The sequence below is a fragment of the Leptosomus discolor genome, chromosome 7 (genome assembly GCF_034619465.1).
Source record: "Leptosomus discolor isolate bLepDis1 chromosome 7, bLepDis1.hap2, whole genome shotgun sequence".
Classification (NCBI taxonomy): Eukaryota; Metazoa; Chordata; class Aves; order Leptosomiformes; family Leptosomidae; genus Leptosomus; species Leptosomus discolor.
Genome location: NC_141397.1, coordinates 8,397,503 through 8,417,238, shown reverse-complemented (window position 1 = coordinate 8,417,238; position 19,736 = coordinate 8,397,503). Strand labels below are relative to the sequence as shown.

General features: G+C 45.7%; 1 protein-coding gene across 1 annotated transcript; it reads left to right on the top strand.

The window, feature by feature from the left end:
* Window positions 1-744: 744 nt before the first annotated feature.
* CDCA7L (cell division cycle associated 7 like) lies at window positions 745-19,414 on the top strand. Its single transcript, XM_086468324.1, has 10 exons — window positions 745-831; window positions 7,759-7,905; window positions 10,778-10,909; window positions 11,357-11,716; window positions 13,610-13,684; window positions 15,009-15,194; window positions 16,572-16,706; window positions 17,566-17,715; window positions 18,904-19,040; window positions 19,384-19,414. The coding sequence occupies exons 1-10, from the start codon at window positions 745-747 to the stop codon at window positions 19,412-19,414; spliced, it is 1,440 nt and encodes a 479-aa protein (XP_086324450.1).
* The last annotated feature ends 322 nt before the right edge of the window (window positions 19,415-19,736 follow it).

The window sequence follows — 19,736 nt, the reverse complement described above, 5'->3', positions numbered from 1 at the left end:
GGGAACTCATCGTAGCAGGCAGATTGCACAAGTAGAAAAATAGTTTCCGTGTCTGTGTGTGCTTTTATCTTCCTGCTAGCTGAAGATAGGAAGGATAGAATGAAATAGGAAACTGCTTGCAGGAAAAATGCTTTAAAAATTTATGTATTTCCATTTTTTCCCATTAAATTTCTCCAATTTGACCTACTTTCCACGACTTGTGATATTCTGAAATCTGAACTCTTCATTTGCTGCTGAAACAAACCCGCTCTGGGTTTGTCTTCCCATGGCTTTCACCTTTTTATATTTCACTGACTTGAGTTACGGGCAGTCGGCTGGGGAAGCTGAGGAACGCTCTCACAAAGCACTTAAAGCTCCACCACGTCTCTTCTCCTTTTTTTGTTGTTTAAGAGTTTTTCAAAAGCCTTCCACTTCACACCTGTACTGCCGTAACTAAACATTTTTAAATTATTTGGAGGATGAAAGCGTATTCCCCCAAGCAAGCCCTTTTCAGACCAATCGCCGCCGCCCCGTGAGGGGCGCGTAGGGAAGAACCGAGGCCGCTGGGTGCCGGCGGCGGAGCACCCGCTTCCCCCACCCGACCCAGAGAACCGGGGCCTCCTCAGAGATCCCCCCGGGCCAGGCCCCGTCCCCATTCCGCCTTTCCCGCCGCCGAGTGGCTCCACCCCGCCACCACCCCCTGCTCCTCCCTCCTTCCTCCTCCTCCTCCTCCCGCCGAGGGCAGCGCGGGCGGCTCCTCACGCCATGGTGCGGCGGGGCCGGCGGCGGAGGCGACGGCGGGGGGGCGCGGCGGCGGCGGCGGGAGCGGGCCCGGCGGCGAGCCGCGGCGAGGTGAGGCGGCCCCGCCGGTTGCGCGGGAAGCGGGAGGGAGGGCGGGCGGGGAAGGCTGGGCCGCGGCGGGGGGAAAGGCGCCGGCCTGGTTGTTTTCCGCCTTTGCCGGGGCAGCGGTGGTCTTTGTCCGCTCCCTATGGGACCTGCGGCGCGGGGGTTCGGAAGAGCTGCCCGGCCGCTGTCGGCGGCGCCCCGGCGCCGCCGACAGCGGCCGGGCAGCTCTTCCGAACCCCCGCGCCGCCATCCTCTCCCGGTCCACACGGTCCCGGCGGCCTGCGGGTTCCCTTTCCACGTGGCGCGGCGGCACCGGAGTCCCAAAGTCAGCGGGGAAGGGGGTGGAAGCCGCCCCCGAAGCCGCCCCCGAAGCGTGGGGAAACTCCAGCGGTGCTGGGTGCTTTGCGGCGTCTCTCAAGAAAAAAAAAAAAAAAAAAAAAAAGCCGATGGGCTGCGCGTAAGCTAATTGAGGAGGAGCTTTGTTAATTAATTAGGCTGTGTTAAGCCTGGGGATGTCACTTTTGAAATAGCTGGGGTGGGGTGTTTTTTTTTGGAAATTCTGGCCTATTTTTGTTGAAATGCCGTGATGCTGCAAACACATATTTGAGTCGCCTGAATGCATGTGAGTATTTCTGAGGCTGGAGGCTTAAGGGGCGAACGCAGGCGTGCTTTGATGGGCGACTATGGGCCGGTCCATGCCCAGCATTCGCTTGGATGCATCAGGGTGCTTGTGTGGTTCAAGTCTTGAGAGGCGGTGTGGTGATTCTGCCAGGTGGTCGGGAGGAGAAGGTCAGCATCTCTGAGGGTGGCAGAGCACTGGAACAGGCTGCCCGGGGAGGTTGTGGAGTCTCCATCCCTGGAGATACTCCAAACCTGCCTGGACGTGGTCCTGTGTGACCTGCTCTAGGTAAACCTGCTTTGGCAGGGGGGTTGGACTAGATGATCTCCAGAGGTTCCCTTCTAACTCCTACCATGCTATGATCTCGGTCAGCTCTTGCCGATGGAAGGTTAGGGAGTTATGGTGGGTTTCTGTGGAACAGGAGGGTTATAGAAACACTGAAACGTTTGTTAGGACCTCTGTCCTCTCAGGGACTTTGTAAACCTTCCTCTCTGTACGGCCTCAGGCTCTCCATCAGCTCTGTGGAGATAAGGGCACTGTAAAACAGTTTGGGAGAAACCTGATTGACACGGAACAATATAATTGAATGGTATTTACTTCTCACCTCTGGTGTTGTAACTTACTGTCTGCTAGTCACCCTTCTAATAGCGTACACTTCATGTTTCTTTTAAAGCTCAGCAAAGGTGAGGATACAGTCTCTTCTCTGTGCTCTCCTGTTTCTCATGGGAGCTTGGTTTTGGCTGAGGAAGGCCTTCTGCTGGCTCTCGCTCCTCTTTGACACGCCGGTGAGCAGTGGGTTCAGTCCTGGCCAAGCCAGAAAGATGTGATGGTGAAGGTTTCCTTGTCTCTGAACTCATGGGTCATCTGCTGAACTGGTAAATTACCTTGTAAGTGAGTACGTGTCCCCATTGAAAGCAGTGGCCAAGGAAGTCAGCAGTACCAAATGGTTTTGAATTGCGAGACCTGCAGTTCCATGTCCCATCCAAGGGTCTAATTTAACAGGTCCTGGCACAGCAGTTTCAGCACACGGAGCGTGTTGAAGCGGTGCTGGCTGACAAAGCTTTAGCACCCAAAAAGCCTGGACGCTGGCAGTGCAGAAGTGAAGAGGGGACGCATTGCACGCCTGTGGTGGTGTACAGAAGTATTTTCTTTGGAACGCTGGGGCCTGGAAAGTAATTAGGCACCACCACAGATGAAAGGCATGGTCTTGAGTTATGCAAAATTAATTCAGAAATAGCTTTTACTACTGTTTGGATCAGCAAGAGGTTAGATATTACAGAAGAGATAGTAGCAGTTGACAGAGTGTTTGGACTGCTGACATGCTGATATTCACGTTATTATCAGCGTTTTTGAAAAGCAGGGGATAGTTTCCAGGTAGATGTGGCCTATGGAAGGTCACGTTTTAAGAAGTGACTCGCCATGTGATGATGGTAGTTGGTCATTCTTTATCTTAGGATAAAGTAGCTTGATGGGTTTTAGCTTAGTTAATTATCAGTTTAATAAAGCAACGTAGAAACCATGCTGTACTGTTTGGAAAACAGCTGAATTTGCTAAAATTTCATGGAGTACTTGGGTTTAGCAGCAGGTTGACTGGGATGAAAATTACCTTAACTTTTTGCAGGGGCCGGGGGAACCACTCTCAAAGTCCCAGAAGTTGCTCTGACAGATTTATAGGCTCGGGTGTAATCCATCTTCACCTTTGGTGGAATCAAAGTATGCCTGTAAAAATTGTAAAACTGTATCATGACTGTCCATTTTATCCGTGGTTCCTTCCTCTCTCTGAACACTCACTTGCCTTTCACCCTGCTGCCACTTGTGCCAGGAGTATACTTCACTGCCCAGAAGGATTCAGGTTTTTGTACTCTGATGCTGTTGAGAAATTGTGGAGATCTGTGATCTTCCTTGCCTTCCTAGATTTTGTTGTTGCCCTTGAGTCTCAGGCTGGTTGGATGGTCCTGTTGACTGCCTGTCTAGTTGTGTGGTTCTTCTGCACGTAACACACGACTTTGCCTTTCTTTGCCTTCCACGTCTTTCACATGTTGGTATGATGCTTACAATTAAGCTTTCACACAATGCTGTTTGCCTTTATGAGTCCAGTGGAAAGACCAGGATCTCGACTTCTAAATAGTTTTGGGTTTTTGCTTTGGCAACTCTCGGCATTCTGGCTGGGGCCCTCTACTCTTGCAGTGCTGCCCGTAATTGTCAGCCTTGGAGCGCTTCCCTGTTTGGTTGTTATTTCAGGGCTGCGAGCCAAGCCCAGTGCCTGTAACCCTTGGGTGGCCTGCCTTGGGCTTGCTGCCTTCTGAGCGGGGCCAAGGCAAGAGGTTTTCCAGCGTGACTTTGCACAAGTTTGGTTTGTGTGAGTATGCATTTGAGGTTAAACTGGGATTATTTCAGTTTGACTGAGTTTGAACATTACCGAAATCATCTGTCCTCTGCTTCAACTAGGAATGTCCATACATTGTGCAAGCTTGAATGACGGGAACACAGCCCAACTCATTTTTTTTCATGGTAGGAGCAAAAATAGAGAATTACATCTAGCCCTGCTTTCTCACACAGATACGTCGTTGTCAGAGAAGAAGGTGCCAGTGTCACAACTGGCAGTGAAAGCGATATGTACAAATACCTCTTAAAAAAAATTAAATCTGGTTGACAGTGGCATGGGAGTAACTGATGCTTCCCGCTGAAGCTGCGGGTGTGCATGCTGGCAAGCGTTCTCCTCACAGCCTGCCAGGGCGCTGCCTTGCAGAAGGGCAAGTTGTATCTGTTTTGGCTTTGGTATCAGGAAAGTTGGTTTTTCAGTTGAGACAAGAAAATTCTTCCTGATGATGTGGAAAGTAAAACATCTCACCCCAGGCTTTTCTTTTTCTCCTTGCCCAACACGGCAGGTGGAATTTGTGGAGGTGGATGGCACTTGGAAGAACCATATTTTGCCTGGTGGGGACCTCAGGTGCCTTACTTTGTCCATCACTCGCGTGGTGAGTGCAGGAGCATCACCAAAACGGGTCTGACATCCCTCCTGGCCTCGTGTTTAGTCTCTGTCACCCTTAGCCCTGGGTGACAGATCTGCCAGCCCCCACAGGCACGTGGGAGCCGCCTGCTCCCGGTTCTGCTGGAACGGGAACTCTCCTCCGCACAGCCTGACAAGTCCGGGTGCACTCCTGGGTGTACTGGCAGTATTTTGTCAAATTTAGAGAAGGGGAAACTAAGAGATGGGGATGTCTTGAACTTCGATCTTTTGTTGAAGAAACAGAGTTAGGGTTGGTTGTTCTGGCAGTTGTTGAACTGGGTGCTCTTCGTAGCAGGGAATGTTTTCTGCTGCTTTTGAAAAGAACCTTGTGGGTGTTTTAAACAAGTAAGTGTATTTTATGTGCAAAAATAACTGAACTCAATAGGATACAATTTCCTACTAGAAATAAGACTTTGACTTTTTCCGCAGCTGTGAATTATTTCCAGCTTTTACTAGATTTCCGGTACTTCACTTTTTGTAACTGTTATCTTTAAAAGACAGTGTTTCTCACATCTCTGCAGCATTTCAGCAGACCATTGTCTCTGAACCTGTGGTCTGTTCCTGTTGAAATATTTTCCCTGAGCAAGTTTGAAATGTTCATCACCTCTCTGCCTTCCTGCCTTTTTTTAGTGGTTTAGTGGCCAAAAGATCCTCTCTTGAAGTGCCTGCATCTTTCAAGTGCTTAGAATAGATTCATATTTTGACATCTGTGTTTAGGCAAACATGTATTTTCTTCCTTGGTATACGCAACTTTGTTGACAGAGTTAAAATGCTACGGTCTGATGCCAATTATAAATCAGTTTCTGAATGTATTTTAATTGAAAGTTAAAAATGGAAATGTCTGTGGCTTCTAGGACTACACAATAAATAACAGCAAACTAACCCATCACAACAGAGGTGTTTAGTGCAAGCTCGTCTTTGGACTTCTGCTGGGAATAAACTTGACTTGTGATTTCAGGTGTAGAAATACTGGATTTCAGGTGTAGAAGTACAGGCGATGAGCAAGCTTGGTTGTGAGGGTGCTCTTTGTAAACTCCTGGAGCATGCCCACCTTGTCTGTGTCAGGTGGTGTCTGTTATTAACCTAAGCCCTTTCAGGGAAATGGGGCCTCATCAATGGCAGTCTTCATAGTCAGACTATGGGGAGCAAGTCACAAAGTAAAAAATCTTGGAAGTTCTGTAGTAAGTTACTTAAATCAGTACCTTAGTATTTGGGAATGCATAAAGATCAAAAAAGGTCTTCTACTGCAGAAGAGGTTTTTTTTTCTTTTTGGTTGTTGTTCAAAATCAGTAATTACACCCCCATTAACGGCTCCTCTGGTGCAGATGCAGAAGTAATAGATGAAGAAGAAGAAATTAGCTAGGCATGCAGTGATCACAGCAGTGGCTAACTCGTCCGTACAATACGGCAAGAACTAACGCAGTGGCTCCTGGAAGCAATTCTCTCATAGCAAGGAGGCTCACAGCTCCTTGGATGTTTTTCCATTAAAATGCATAATGTTTCATTTTTGACGCTGCTCTGTACTGAGTGAATTCCGTCACAGCAACGGAGCCGGATTCTGGCTGTTTGCTGCAAGAGGCGGGGGTGAGGGACTTACCCGAAGGGGTTCAGATGCGGACAGCGCGACTCCTGCAGCAGTGCATTGGGTTGTGCCGTTATACGCCTGCGAGGGCCAGTTGTTCAGAGGTGAATCCTGCTCTTGCTCAAGCTACAGTAAATCAGTTTTGCATCAGCCTACATCAGCTTTATAAAAGCAGAGGAAGAATCAAATTAAGCCTGTATATGGCCATTACTGTAGCTTAATTTAGAGAACGAAGCTCTGGTCAAGGTACTGATTGCTCTTTTAATGGACGTGGAATTCTGTCAGCAACATTATTGTTGGAGAATGAGCCTCCTTTGGACCATTTTCCTTCCACAAATAAATAAATAAACAAATAAGGATAAAATAATAGAAAATAATCATTATATGGGGCCCTGTATGAGCAACCTTGGTTGTCCATGACAGTGGACAAAGGCAGGCTGCTCTTGGTTCTGGAGTTCATCTCGCGGATGTTCTGGTGAACATTCAGGGCTGGAGACCTTTCAATGAGGAACTGGTCCCGCTCGCCAGGCAGCTGTTGGTCTCGTGTTCCTGAGAGTTAATGAGAGGAGTGGGAAACCCACGAGTGGCTTTAGCACGCAGCAAACAGCAGAGAGGCTTGCTTCAAGTAAGAGTAGCGTGTGTGACGTGTACATGTGGTCCTGGGGATGTAAAAGATAAATGTCCAGGTGCTGGTGAGCGATGCGGACACTTCTCCTCGAGCATTTCTGTGACCAGCAGAACGGTTTTGCAAATGATACTGAGATGTGTAAAACCATGTTCAGAAACTTGGCAAAATGCATTCTGCCTTGGTTTTTAAGGCTGCTCTGTTCATTCCATCCTTCCACACACCAAAGCCTAAAGCAGCCTAGGTGGGAGCTGTCTGAAGGCTTCCTTACTGACCTGTCACATGGAGAGGCTTATCCGAAGTGCTTGGTGAAGTATGTGACCGGGGGAATGGTTGGATGTGGTGGTACGAGCCTCCTTCTGTCCTGGGACTGGACTTCTTGAACTCTGAAGTTGTGCCCTTGCTCATCTTAGAAGGGGCTGCTGCCAGCCCTTGGCAGTACGTCCTCTTGGCGGGCTACATCGTGGGCTTCTAGCAAATGAGAAATGTTCTTGATTAAAAAGGGTTTTCACTTTCTTACCGAGTGTTGTGGAAAAAGCTCTGTGGTAGTACTGACGAAGGAGAATGAGTTGCATTGGATTTATTTTCAGAGTTAGCGAAGCGTCTGCTAAAATAGGTGACGGTGCCGTTACCGGATCTGATGGCAAGGTTTCTTTGTACTTGTTTAGCATTGCATGGTGTCTGAAGGTGTGTTCCTCGCCTCTGAGCCATCGTTGCTCTGTAAGAGGAGGTGGTGGGTGTCACTACGGATATAGGGTGTCCTGAGCTCGTGCTTCCAAGGAGGAGGCACACACACATTTTTATGTCTGACAAGTGCTGTTCTGTGGGGTTCAACACCCTGCATATCGCATCCCCTCCCCAGCCCCAAATCTGGCGTCTGTAGGGATAAAAACAGTCTGTACAGAATTTTCCTGGGCTTTAGCTAAATGAGGTACAGTTTACGCATAGCATATTTTGTGACACAGGTTTGTACTTGCATAGGAGTATAAAAATAAGTTGTACTTACTGTACTTATTGGCAACGAAATTGTTGCCAATGTGAGCTTTCCTATTAAGATGGTGTGTCTGACTCGTATCTTCTGTCTCATTTTGAATCAGAAACAGATACCAAAGGACGTGGCTGATATTTTGAATGCCCCCAGTGACAATGAAGATTTTCTGGGGTTCCAAGATGATGCTTCCAGAAAGAGGTTGTTGTCAGAGGATGGCTATGCTGGCTTTGATCCCCTGGAGTCAGGAAAAAAGGTAGGAACAGATTGCCATGGCCCAGTTATGCTCTTTGGGTGCAGTAGTACTCTGAGCTGGTGTCAACTCGCAGCAAACCCCATCATCTGCAATCCTCATATTACAAATAAAACATAAATGAAGTTGCTATGCTTTTTAGGGTTTAATGATTGCTTTTAAAAACTTTCATAATATGAAAAGGAAAATGGGTTTCATTCAAAGGTGAGTTTCAAGTGAAGTAGGTACATGGAGCAAACTGGAAAGAGAGAATTACCATCCTGGGCTGGTGTGCTCTGGATATGTAAGACAGCGGAAATGCATGATAGTAGATGGGCATTTGTGAGTATGTAAACTTCAAGGTATTTCTTCCAGAATTTTTTCTTGGTGCTGTTTCTGCACTAAAAGCGTGTTTTAGTGGTGGTGACCCACAGAAACCATCAGCTCCTGCTGCAATTATGAGATTTGCTGGTTCTCTGCTCTCTTGGTGATGAAGTATCTTGGTTCAGTATAATGATTTGGTATTTTTCAGTCTCTATTTGATAGCTGGAGGTACCAGCTGAATTCAAAAGAAAGGAAGAGAACTGGTATGCTGTCTTAGCTGCCAGAAAGTTTAGTTTTTAGTGGTTTAGAAGCTTATAATTATATACTTGATAGTTATGGGGTGATGTGCTAAAAAATACCTGTGTCAGCTCTGCTCTCAAAGAGGTCCCTCCATTCCGTTACAAACAAAATTGAAAATGCAGTTGTTGGTTTTTTTTTTCTTTTTGTAGTCCGTCAGGTCAGTACCTGGTTAGGAGGTGCTGAAGACAAGGAAGATGAGTAGTCTTAGCAAAGGAAAGAGACAGAATGAGGCTTGCACGAGTAGGTACTATTTCTGAACCTTTGTAGGCAAATGGCCTCAGGAGAGGGCAGAGGCCCTTTGGGGTAGAGCCACAGTATGTGCTACGGAGAAAGACGGTGGCTAAAACATAGTGAAATATACTGGGCTCTAAATTGCTTTGTAATCTTGTTGCTGGATGGCTGTACTAGTAACTTCAGAAAACCAGGAGGCAGCTTGCTGTTGCATTTCTGGCTTTGTGCGGAGCATGAAGAAGGATCAATGAGGAGAGGAGGAGGGGGCGGGGAGGGGGAGCCTGGGCTTCTGCTGCCTGCTTGGGGACTGCAGACACCTTACTTGACTTCCCTCTGCCTTGGTTTCCCCAACTTGTGAGATGGAGATTATGATAATGATCTTTGCTGCAAAGCATTTTAAAATCCTCTGATGAAAAATAGTGTGGAAGAGCTAGGTGCTGTTAGTTTAACACGCGTTACTGGGAATCCCAGTGAGACGTGTTCCAAATTTACAGCTGGCACTTCAGCCTTCCTCACGATTCCTGTGTTTGCCTTGGGCTGAGAATTATTTTAAATCTCCATCAATACTGAGTTTAACTCCTTTACCACTAAATGGTACAGTAAAACCACAATTTTTTTGTCCCAAGATCCATCCATTTACGATCCCAAACACCACTGTCACTGAGACGGACCATAGGTACTTGTGCAGCAAACTAAAAGGTTTTGGAGTGAAGAGCGAAACGATGGGAGGTTCAGAAAAATCCTGCAGTTGTTGGGAGAGGAGGCAAGGCAGCTGCCCTGCCAGGGTGGTGAATGGGATGTTAGCGCATCAGGTGTTCCCTTGGCTGCTGGTGCCCCAATACATTAACAAGTAGTGACCTCTGCATGTCTGCTTTTCTGCAGGGCTTTCTGCAATCCTACTCCCATAACCCCTGCACTTCTGAGTTTCAATTATTTCTTCTATAGGTATCTCTGATGCGTGTTTTACCTTGCGTAGGCCATTCTTCATAGGTGTAACAGCATAGCTCTAGGTCTGTTATTTTTAGTCACTTTGGCCAACAAACAGCTCATTTCCCCCCCAGCCTTCATTGTGGAATTTCATGAAAAAACAGAATGCATAAAAACTTCAGTTTCCATCCAAGAAATGCAATTTAACTTTAAAGTAACTTCCCTATTGTGTTTGTTCCTTTCTCAAGCAGCTGCACTACAGCTATCCACAAAAGAATAAAGTAATTTTGCTCAGAGAAAACTCATTCCAATTACCCATAATAATTTGTAGGATATATTTAAGTGTAAAGAAAGAGCATATGCAGTAGCTCCCCCCTCCCATTCCCCTGTAAGTTTCTGCACTCATCTATTGTATCTGTTTTTCATGAGATATTAACGTAAAGTGTGTAATTAAAGTCAGGGAAGGGAGGGAATTGAAAGGAAGAATAAAGATATTTAGCGAGTGCATCATATGAAAGGTCATTTTTGTATCTCACGTGGGAGGAAGAAATAACAGAGGAAAACTGGGGAAACAAGCTTAAAAGTGAGTGTTGCTGACTTTCAAGAGGCAGGTGTGGTGTGAACATGGGTTATGTTCCTACCATGAACAAGTCTTCAAGGACACTAACAGGGACAAGTTGACAGACGGTCTTCTACTAATTCTGACTGGAAGTATGGAAATACATTTCTGATTCAGTAATTGCATTGTGTTCCACTGGTATGTAATGTGCCTGTCGTGAAGAGTCTTTTAATGAGATCTTAGTTTATTTCTCATGGGCTGACTTTTTACTTTCTAGTCTGGAGGCAGAAATGGGGGATCAGTCTACCCTAGAACACGTTTGAATGATAAACAACACCATTAAAACAGAGAGAGTTCAGCAGTTGGAAGGTGGAGGGATGTTGGGCTGAAACTCTGAATATCTTCTGCTTTTTTCTTTCGACAGGCTTTGCCTGCCAAGTGCTTTCACAGTATGTGCCGTCTCGTTGGTACCTGCTTGAACCTCAGAAACTGTTACTGTGACTGTGTGACTGCTCTGTATCTGGCTCTCACAGCTGCTCGCTGGTATTTTTCCAGGGGGTTCGATTTCAGTCCAGATACCTCACAGAGGAACTGCGGAGGATTTTCACTGAGGACACTGACTCCGAAACGGAAGCGTTTGAAGGCTTCGCTTCAAGCGAGGTGGATGGGAACAAGAAAGGAGTTCTGGTAAAGGCAGTCGCCTACACGTGAATGTATATGTTGACTTCTTTTTTTCTGTCTCTTCTGTGTAAACGTCATGTTCTAGTAGGAGTGTTTCTGATACACTGTGATGTTCATTCTGAATGCTGAAGAAAAAATACGTGTTATCTTAATGTAACATCACATACTAGAAATGAGAACTTCTTCCCCTGCTTGTAGCCTGACTGTGCTGAGCAAGATTGTTCCTTTGAAGACAGCCATGTCTGTATTCCAGACAGTATCACTGTGCAGATTTTGTGTTCGTCTCTGCACAGGGAGAAGTCGTGTACTGTGAACTTCTAAGAATGTGTTGCTCTAGGTGAATTTATGACAGTGCCTTCGGGTGGTGAGACTGCTGCCTAGAATTAGTGATTTAAAAATTACCTTTCTTGTGTCGCAGCCAATAGCATAACATGGGATTCTCCCTGCCTCTAGGCGATGGAGTCAGACTTGAGTGATGAAGAACGTGGTAATTTATTGGGGAGTGAGGAAGAAGAGAAGGCAGAGGCAAAGAAGAAAGTTTCCCCCAAGAGAAGAAGCTTTGGCCTTCGTGTTGCCTTACAGTTTCCTGCCAGAAAGTCATCTGAGAAAAAAGTGCCTGAACAGGCTTTTTCTAACTTACCTCTAAAGGACAGTGAATCTGTCACACCTCTTTCAAAAGAAATAAACTGCAAGCGGTGGGACAAACCGGAGGGCTCTGCCTCAGAGTCTGAAGAAGACATTAAAGAAACACATGAGGAAAGTTCCAGTGCACTCCTTAAGAGATCCATGAATATTAAAGAAAATAAAGCCATGGTAAGACTTATGAGCAGTGCTTTGTTCTCTTGACATTTACATCTCAGTACTTAGCTTCAGCACACTTGAATTTTGGGGTCCCTGCTGGTGCTGTGCTGGGACTTTGGGAAAATCTCATGGTGGTCTGTGTTTAAATTTTTCTACCTGGGGAAAACCCTAGATGACCATCAGCACTCACTTACCCCTAAAATTGCCTCAAGTAGGAGTAGCCTGCTCAAGTTTAAAACCAGAGTTGCACCAAGCACTTTGTATTTGGATGTGAACAAAGTTACAGATGCCCAGGTTGCAGTCTTATACTCAGAACATGTCAGAAAACCAGCTGGCCCCTTCAAGTGGTTCGTGGTGTCATACGCACAGTGGAGTTTCAGCTTTCCATTTGTGTCTGACAGATCTGCTGCAGTTACTGACTGGAAAGCCAGTTAAAAACTGTTAAGGATGATAAATGTAATTTTTCAGTTGTGTGGGATGTGATGTTGACAGTTAGGCTGTGCTGTGTAACTGCTGCAAGTGTGTCTATGTGGGCATGTGGGTGTGGAAAGGAGAGACGCTGATCGCTCCCTAGTGCTTTTTCCTCTATTATCCAAATGCCACCAGCTCTCTTTAATTATCACGCTGCCATGCAAATCTGAGTCGATGTTGGGTCCTCAGTAGCTCCTTCAGTTTTACTGTATTCAGGAAAAGCTGCAGCTTCCAAGCAGGCTTGGGTGTGCAGGCCTGCAGCTCACACGTAAAAACTTGCTTTAGTTTTGCACCTATACCTTTCTAATCTGTCTTGTATCCTCGCTGCTGCGTTGGTCTTGCTGCTCTTCCACCCTTCTCACCTTCCACTCTTCCTTCTCATTCAATCAACGCAAAATTCATGGGTGTCCTAGTTGCAGTAGTGTAATGACATTAAATGGCTCTTAATAAATGCGCCCCTGAAGTATTTACTGAGAAATGCTGTATCCAGCTTTTAACCTCATGATTGTCATGGCAGTCTGAGACAGCTGGCAGCCTGGCTCGTCTGTGCTATTGCTGGCTTTGCAGAAGTTAGCCTCAGCCTGACCTTCCAGAACAGGTCAGTATTTGTTTGGACCTGTCAGCCACTGCTTCTCTTGAAGTGTATGTCCAGGACATCTCCTACCCGGTGCAACAGATCGTCCTGCTGACGTGCTTCTGGTCCTGCATATGCCATGGTTCGGGGACCCGCCCGCGGGGTTTAGTTGTTTAATGAGTGCAAGCGAGCGTGTCCCCGTGTGGCTGGGTGTGCCTGCCCAAAGCAGGGGGGTACGTGGCATCGCTGGCTGGGGTTTGCAGCGTCTGGGAAATCTGCACGAGTGGCCACGACTGCCAAAGGGACGTTCCTAGTCATGGCTGCTAAGGACCGCTGAAAAACCATGAGCAAAGTTTCCCTGCTGCCATGGCACTGCTTTAGGGGATGCTCAGAGTCCCCTAGCAAAAAGCACAGGCCTATCAGCAGCCAGGCAGTAAAACAGCCCACAGGGAACATGTTACAGTCCACTGGCCAAGGGCACCCTGTCTTCCTTTTCTCCGTCCTGTCATGTGAACTGTGAGTTTCTCATTGTCGGTCACAGATATCGTAACCATGTTGTAATGTGCTGCTTCAGTGCTGCTTTGACAAGACTGGATGGAATTCTGGCTAATTCTGATTCCCACTAAGGATTAAGGGGAGCTGTGGAGTTAGTTAGTACTATCTGCAGAGTTTTGCTCGTTCAGGGGCAAATGAACCCCTTTTATGAGCCCCACTTAAATAAAGTGCCTCCAGAAAGGTGTCATGCACTGCAACTTCATGTGTTAGATATCATTTGGAGTGCATGTGAAGAGTGGGTGATAGGTGTTGCTTGTTTGTAAGTTTGCAGTGAGTTTTCAATGTGGCATCACTGTTGATTTCAGCTTGCCCAGCTGCTGGCAGAACTGAATTCCATACCCGACCTGTTCCCAGTGAAAACACCCTCCTCGACTCCTTCGGTAGGTCTCCGGTACCGGCTAGAGGTGACAATCGTTTTTGCTAGACTTTGGATTAACGTGCTTCCTGATGAAATGCTTTCACCAAGTTTATTCTGGTTTTCTTTGGGCTTGGTCACTTATTTGTATAGATTTACTATTGGTCAGTATTTAAGTACTAGAGGTTATGTGAGGAAATTGAAATTGTAACATAATTTATGAAGAAATACAGAGACCAAGGTGAGATGACGTTTTATCATTTTACCCCAGAAATACTGTTGAGATGCTAGACAAGTGGATGATGTGGGAATAAGGAAGAGTAGTTGCTTTCCTTGGGTTTAGATCCTGTTGATTTCCCTGTTAACTTCCCTGTGGCAGGCTTTACTTTTAAAAGCCCCACTTCCCAGTAGAGCTATGCTGATGAAATCCAACAGCTTCAACATGAACCTGTAGTTACTTCAACTGACTTTTCTTGCATAGAAGCACAGAACTGTCAACCCCTCTAGGCTCTCTATAGTAGAGTAATATTTTTCTACATATATTACAAACTGAAGAGATTTGAGGGAAATTTGAAGGGCCATGTCTTTGAGAAGCCCATGTAGAAAATGCTGGTGTGGTGGTTGTCAGGTAAAAAGGTGAAGCCAAATTATACAGTCTTTGAAAGGCTGGAACCTTGTTAGCTCTAGTTCAATGCTACAGAAACGTAAAACATCCTTTGAATACATGCAGAAGACTGGTACTTTGGTTTAGTATCTTGAGGAAGGGGGAGGGCATCAGGAGTATTCTAGTTACCTCATTGGCTTGGTTTTTGACTTCCAGCCTGTTCCCTTGTAATGTGCCTTTCACAGGAGATAACTAAAGTGTACGGTAGCAAGCAGACTTGCTTCCTGCATCTTGTTTATACTGTCAGATTGAGCATCTGCCTGTATGGTAGGTGTCCCTGCAGGACTTCTGTTGCGTGAATTCAGTCACACAGTGTAGTTGGCAGGTGTGACAATATGAAGAGGGCATCTTGTGCCTCCTAGTAATTTCCAGGTCTTAGCAGTCTGGAAGTAGGAGAAGCAGCATATTACTGCCCTTTCACTTTAAAAAATACCGAAGAGAATAACCTAGAATTTGGATTACTCCGTGAAGGTGTATTCAGATTGTGGGAAAAATCTGAACGTTTAGCTACTGAAGAACAGTGAGAGCTAGCTTCCACCTTAATATGCTATATATAAAATGTTGGTATAGTTCTGTGATGTTAATTGAATTTGACTGTGAAGGTGTGACATTTTCAGATCATTTCTGGTGTTTAACACTACAAACACCTGAAAAGAAAGTTACTGGAATCTTCTTCTCTTTCTAGAAACCGAAGAAAATCCCAAGGAGGACGTTTTCTGAAGGCCAGATAGCACGTCGCATGAACCCAACCAGAACTGCTCGTCCCCCAGAAAAATTTGCCTTGGAAAAATTTTCTCTGTCGGCTGCCAAATTGGCAGAACAGTTCCGTAGCTATAGACAACAAAACCTCTTGAAGAAGAGACTCAGCGTGGTATTTGCCAGACTTTGATAGCTCCAGTAGTCAGGGATTAGGAAACGTATAAATTGTTGGCCAGCACTTAGAGCAGACATCACATCCTACAGAAAGTCAATGAGAACCTTTGGTTGGGATTAGCTACAGAAGAAGTCATCTTCAGGCCTTCCTGCCTCATCTTTCACCCGTTAACTGGGCTCTATTTGTGACCTGTGTTGTCCAGACATAGCAAGGCAGTTTACTTATGGCCTGTTATTTATTCAGTATCTGAAAATTACTAGAGCCCACAATGTAGAAGGCTTTTGAGTGGCAAGGCAGTAGGAGCGGTGGAGGTGACAAAGCAGATCTTCAGAATCAGTAAAATTAGCAGAAACCCTTCTCTAGAAACAGCAGAGGGAAGACAGGACTTACACAGCTGAACTGAGAATGAATGAAGGGAATTGCACCAACCACCTGCTGATGTACTGGCTAGCCATTCAAAAGTTGCAGGTTTTAGTCTTCCCCATTTTTAAAAAATCTGGTTTTTTCCTCGCTTAGCTTCTGGTGGCCATTTGTCTTGGTTATATTTACTGTATAGGCTTTATGAGGAAGACCCTACGTTTGCAGCTGCACAGGCTAGATCCCAGTTCTGCCTGTAGCAGTGAGTGCTGGGCATAGCTGAAGCACTACAGAAGGAACATGGCTATTAGAAAAAGTGGAGTAGCGCTGAATGAGAACCCGGGCTGTTTTGGAGAGAATAGAGCTGATGCAGGGTGAAGGACAAAAGAGGTGTTTAAAAGTGGGTAGGGGGAAGGCTAAGGATCAGATGAGACTTGTACATGAATAGGGATCAAAGAGAATGATGTTTGGAAGGGAAAAAAGAGCACTTAACAGTGAGTGGAGGACTCTCTTCCAGCTAACAAACAGGATAAGAAGAAAGGGCTGGGTATGGCCAGCCTAAAGGTTCAATAAAGGTTTTCTGCAGGACATTAGAGACTGTCATTGGGGAAAGCAACTGGAGAGTATGTTAGGAGGCTGAAGGAGCAAAGCATGGGAAGGCAGATGCTCCTAGTTCCTTATTGTGAGAGGGAAGAAATGGAGTATGAAGAGTTACAGTGGAGGTGTGCAGGGAATGCAAATGCAGGAAACATGTTAAGGAGTTGTGGAATGGTGGGAGGGAAGAACACATAACTAGAATAAATAATAAATGGAGTATAGAGAAATTATTAGGGAGGAGAGGGAGAGAAAGAGGCAGTGATGGTTTAGAAACTCTATTCCTTGTTCTTCCGTGGTCCATGAGCCTGTAGTCTGTGCCCTCTACACTACATAAGCATTCTAAGTGAAAGAATTTGTCACCAAGTGTGGTGACAGAGTCTTTGTGACACCAGACAAATATGCTGAGATGAGTTTGTTTAGCAGGGGGATTGTGGAGTGCGCAGAAGGAGGAGATCATCAAAGTATTCATCTTGCCGTCCAGTGGAAGATATTACCGAGGAGGACTTGGACAACATTGCAATCACTGTTAAAGACAAAATCTATGACAAAGTTCTAGTAAGTGGCTGCTGTATTCTGTAGTGTGTCCACGTGCTTGAAATGGAAAGTCTTACTAGTTTAGCTGCTTGTTTGCTAAAAAGTATGCTTCCCGGAGGTTCTGGGGAGTGCAGCTCGGCGTTATGACATTACACAAGCACAACTCTGAAAGCTCTGCCAGGCTGCCGTGGGCTTGCCTCTGCTGGGTGGTACGCCCCACCAACTCTTTGCCTCTGCCAATTGCTTTCTTGCCATAGAGTTATGAAGCGGAATTTGCTATAGCTATGACTCACCACTGATAAGAGCTGACATCCCTTTAATCTCTCATTCTCGCTTAATACAAATGTGGTGGTGGTTGTACCATTAAATAATAGTGATCCCTGTGGCTCCTTGTACTCCCTGCAAAGGACATTTCTATACGGGTTGGGTAATTTCCAAAGCTCTTGATGGAACTCTCTTTCCTTTCCTTCACTGGATTTGGCTATGATTAATTATCATAAAGATCTAGATGATCAGCTTATTATATATTTCATGCTTCATTGTATTTGCAGTGATGAGTCACAAGGTCATTTTCTGAACAGTTTTAGCTTTTTCCTAGCCAGAGGAAAGGATCAAACTGCGACGTGAGGTTCCTGTAGTTTAAGGCTCCCAATGCAACGGAGGCTGGGAGCTGTCTCTGTAGAATTCCTAACATTTCTCCAGATAACTGTATCATTTTCATCATAACAGAACTTACAGTTCTTAGTAAGATTTTCATTGCTGAATTTGACTTTGGTTTGAAGTTTGTGCTTTGCCATCAGGAGATATATTAAGAAAGTTCACCAATGAGTATTTAAGATGCCCTTCATACATGCGTGTTTCTCCTCCTTTCCAACTTTAGGGTAGTACTTGCCACCAGTGTCGACAAAAGACAATTGATACAAAGACAATCTGTCGCAACCAGGGCTGTGGAGGAGTAAGGGGGCAGTTCTGTGGACCATGTCTTCGAAATCGATATGGGGAAGATGTGAAATCAGCACTGCTTGATCCGGTAAGTATCATTTCTTGGGCTTGGAAAGAAAGTGTAATGAATATGGCTTTGTTAGTAAGCTGTGACAAGTATATGCTCACGATAACATGGTGTTCAAAGTTTTTTGCCATGAGAAGATCTGTAGTTATGTCAGTTATGACTGACACTGATCTTGCTGGAACTCAAGTGGAAGGTGCTAGATCAGGGTTAGAAGCCACCCATCTTCATGCTTTAAAGTTCCACTTGCTTACCAGATCGGGGAGGGAAAGCGTGAGAGCTTTTAAGAAAAAGATTCTGTCCCCTTTCAGAAAAATGCCAAAATGCACCCTTGTTTTTTTAATGCTTTCAGGAACGTGGCATGCAAAGCAGGTTCCTTGTTTTAGATTCTAATTTTTAAATATGAGGGGGGGAGAAAAAAAAAAAAAAAAAAGAGTCCTAAAAGTCTTAGGGTTGGTTCCCTTTTCTCTGTTGTCCCCCGGGGCACTAAGCAAGGAGAGAGCAGAGGCTGCTGCCAGAGAATGAGGCACGTGGGTACGCAGAGAGCTCCCGGCTGAACAGCTCTTGCCGTGCTCAGCTTGTTCTGAGGGCTCCTCCTCCCCACCTCTGCTTTAGAGATGGGCTTCTGGGCTCTTCTGAAGGACCACGAAGAACTGAAGGCTCCGATGTGCTGGCTCAGCGTGGCCATGGCTGCGATAGGGTAACGCAGGCTGTTGGCACCTGCACCTCTACGTTCCGTTGCTGAGCAGCTGGGAGATGCCTGACTTTGTGTACGTGCTGGGTGGTTCAGTCCCAGGAATCGTGCTGTACCAGCAGGCAGAGCCTAAGGAACTTGTCCCAGCAGGTACCCATCTTTTTCTAGAGTTCACTACTGTCACCCTAGCATAGGATGCGTTATCATTAGGCATTACAGATGCCTTTAGTCTCATTTGAAAATTAACACTGAGCATATCAGAGAACCTGAGTCTTCAGAGTGCAGTATTCAAGCCAACAGGGTAGTACTTAGTCACTCTTTAATCCTGCAGCATTTGGAAAGTGTTAATGAGGGTGGCTGTTGGGCTGATACAGGCTGTTAAAACCTTGCCCTGGACAGTCGCGCTGTAGGGAAGCCACCCTCGTGTCTGTCTGAGCGACAGGAAGGTAATAAATACAAAAAATATAGCCTTACTCACGGCTTGCCTTTACCCCGCCCACCCATTCACCCCCCTGCAGGCCTGGATCTGTCCTCCTTGTCGCGGGGTGTGCAACTGCAGCTACTGCCGCCGGCGGGACGGGCGCTGTGCCACGGGCATGCTCATCCACTTGGCCAAGTTCTACGGCTACGACAATGTCAAGGAGTACCTGGAGAGGTGAGGGCGTGCCCTGCGGTCATTCCTTTTTAACCTTTAAATAAATACTTGATTTCTGTGGCCTGGGGCACATCCGGGACCTATGCAAAAGAAGTCTCTTGGACTTCAGATTTCTCCTAAGCTGAAGTCAGCTTCATTAAAGTGACTCGTAGTGTCTGTGTAAACAACTCATTTACTTAAGAAACTGGAATGCTTTTGCCTAGTTTGAAACCTGAATTGATTGTTTGAAGCATATAGAAGGGCTGGTTTGGAAATTGTCATCTTCAGCAATGGAAATTGTCTGTTTATGAGGAACCTGGGTTTCCTAAAAAGCACTAACACTGTTTTCTCACCTGTCTTCTAGTTTACAAAAACAACTGGCAGATGACAATTAGGAACACTGAACTCAAGCCGTGCCTGCAACTGGTTAATATGTTGACAAATTCTGACTTCAAAAGGTTATGACTATGTTTTATATAAGATAGAACTGTAGAGTACAGTATATGCATTTCTGTGTTGGGAAATTTTTGATTGATGTGGTCTTATGCAAAAGATCTCTCAGGAAAATGGTTTGGTAGAGGAATCTACGTGCACAGACCTATATATACGTTAAGTGAAATGGCACTCTTGAACCTTGAGCGGTTAATTTTTAATAGAGCTACACAACCACATGATGGAGAACTTGGGTCAATTTGAGCAAGATTTTTATTTATATAA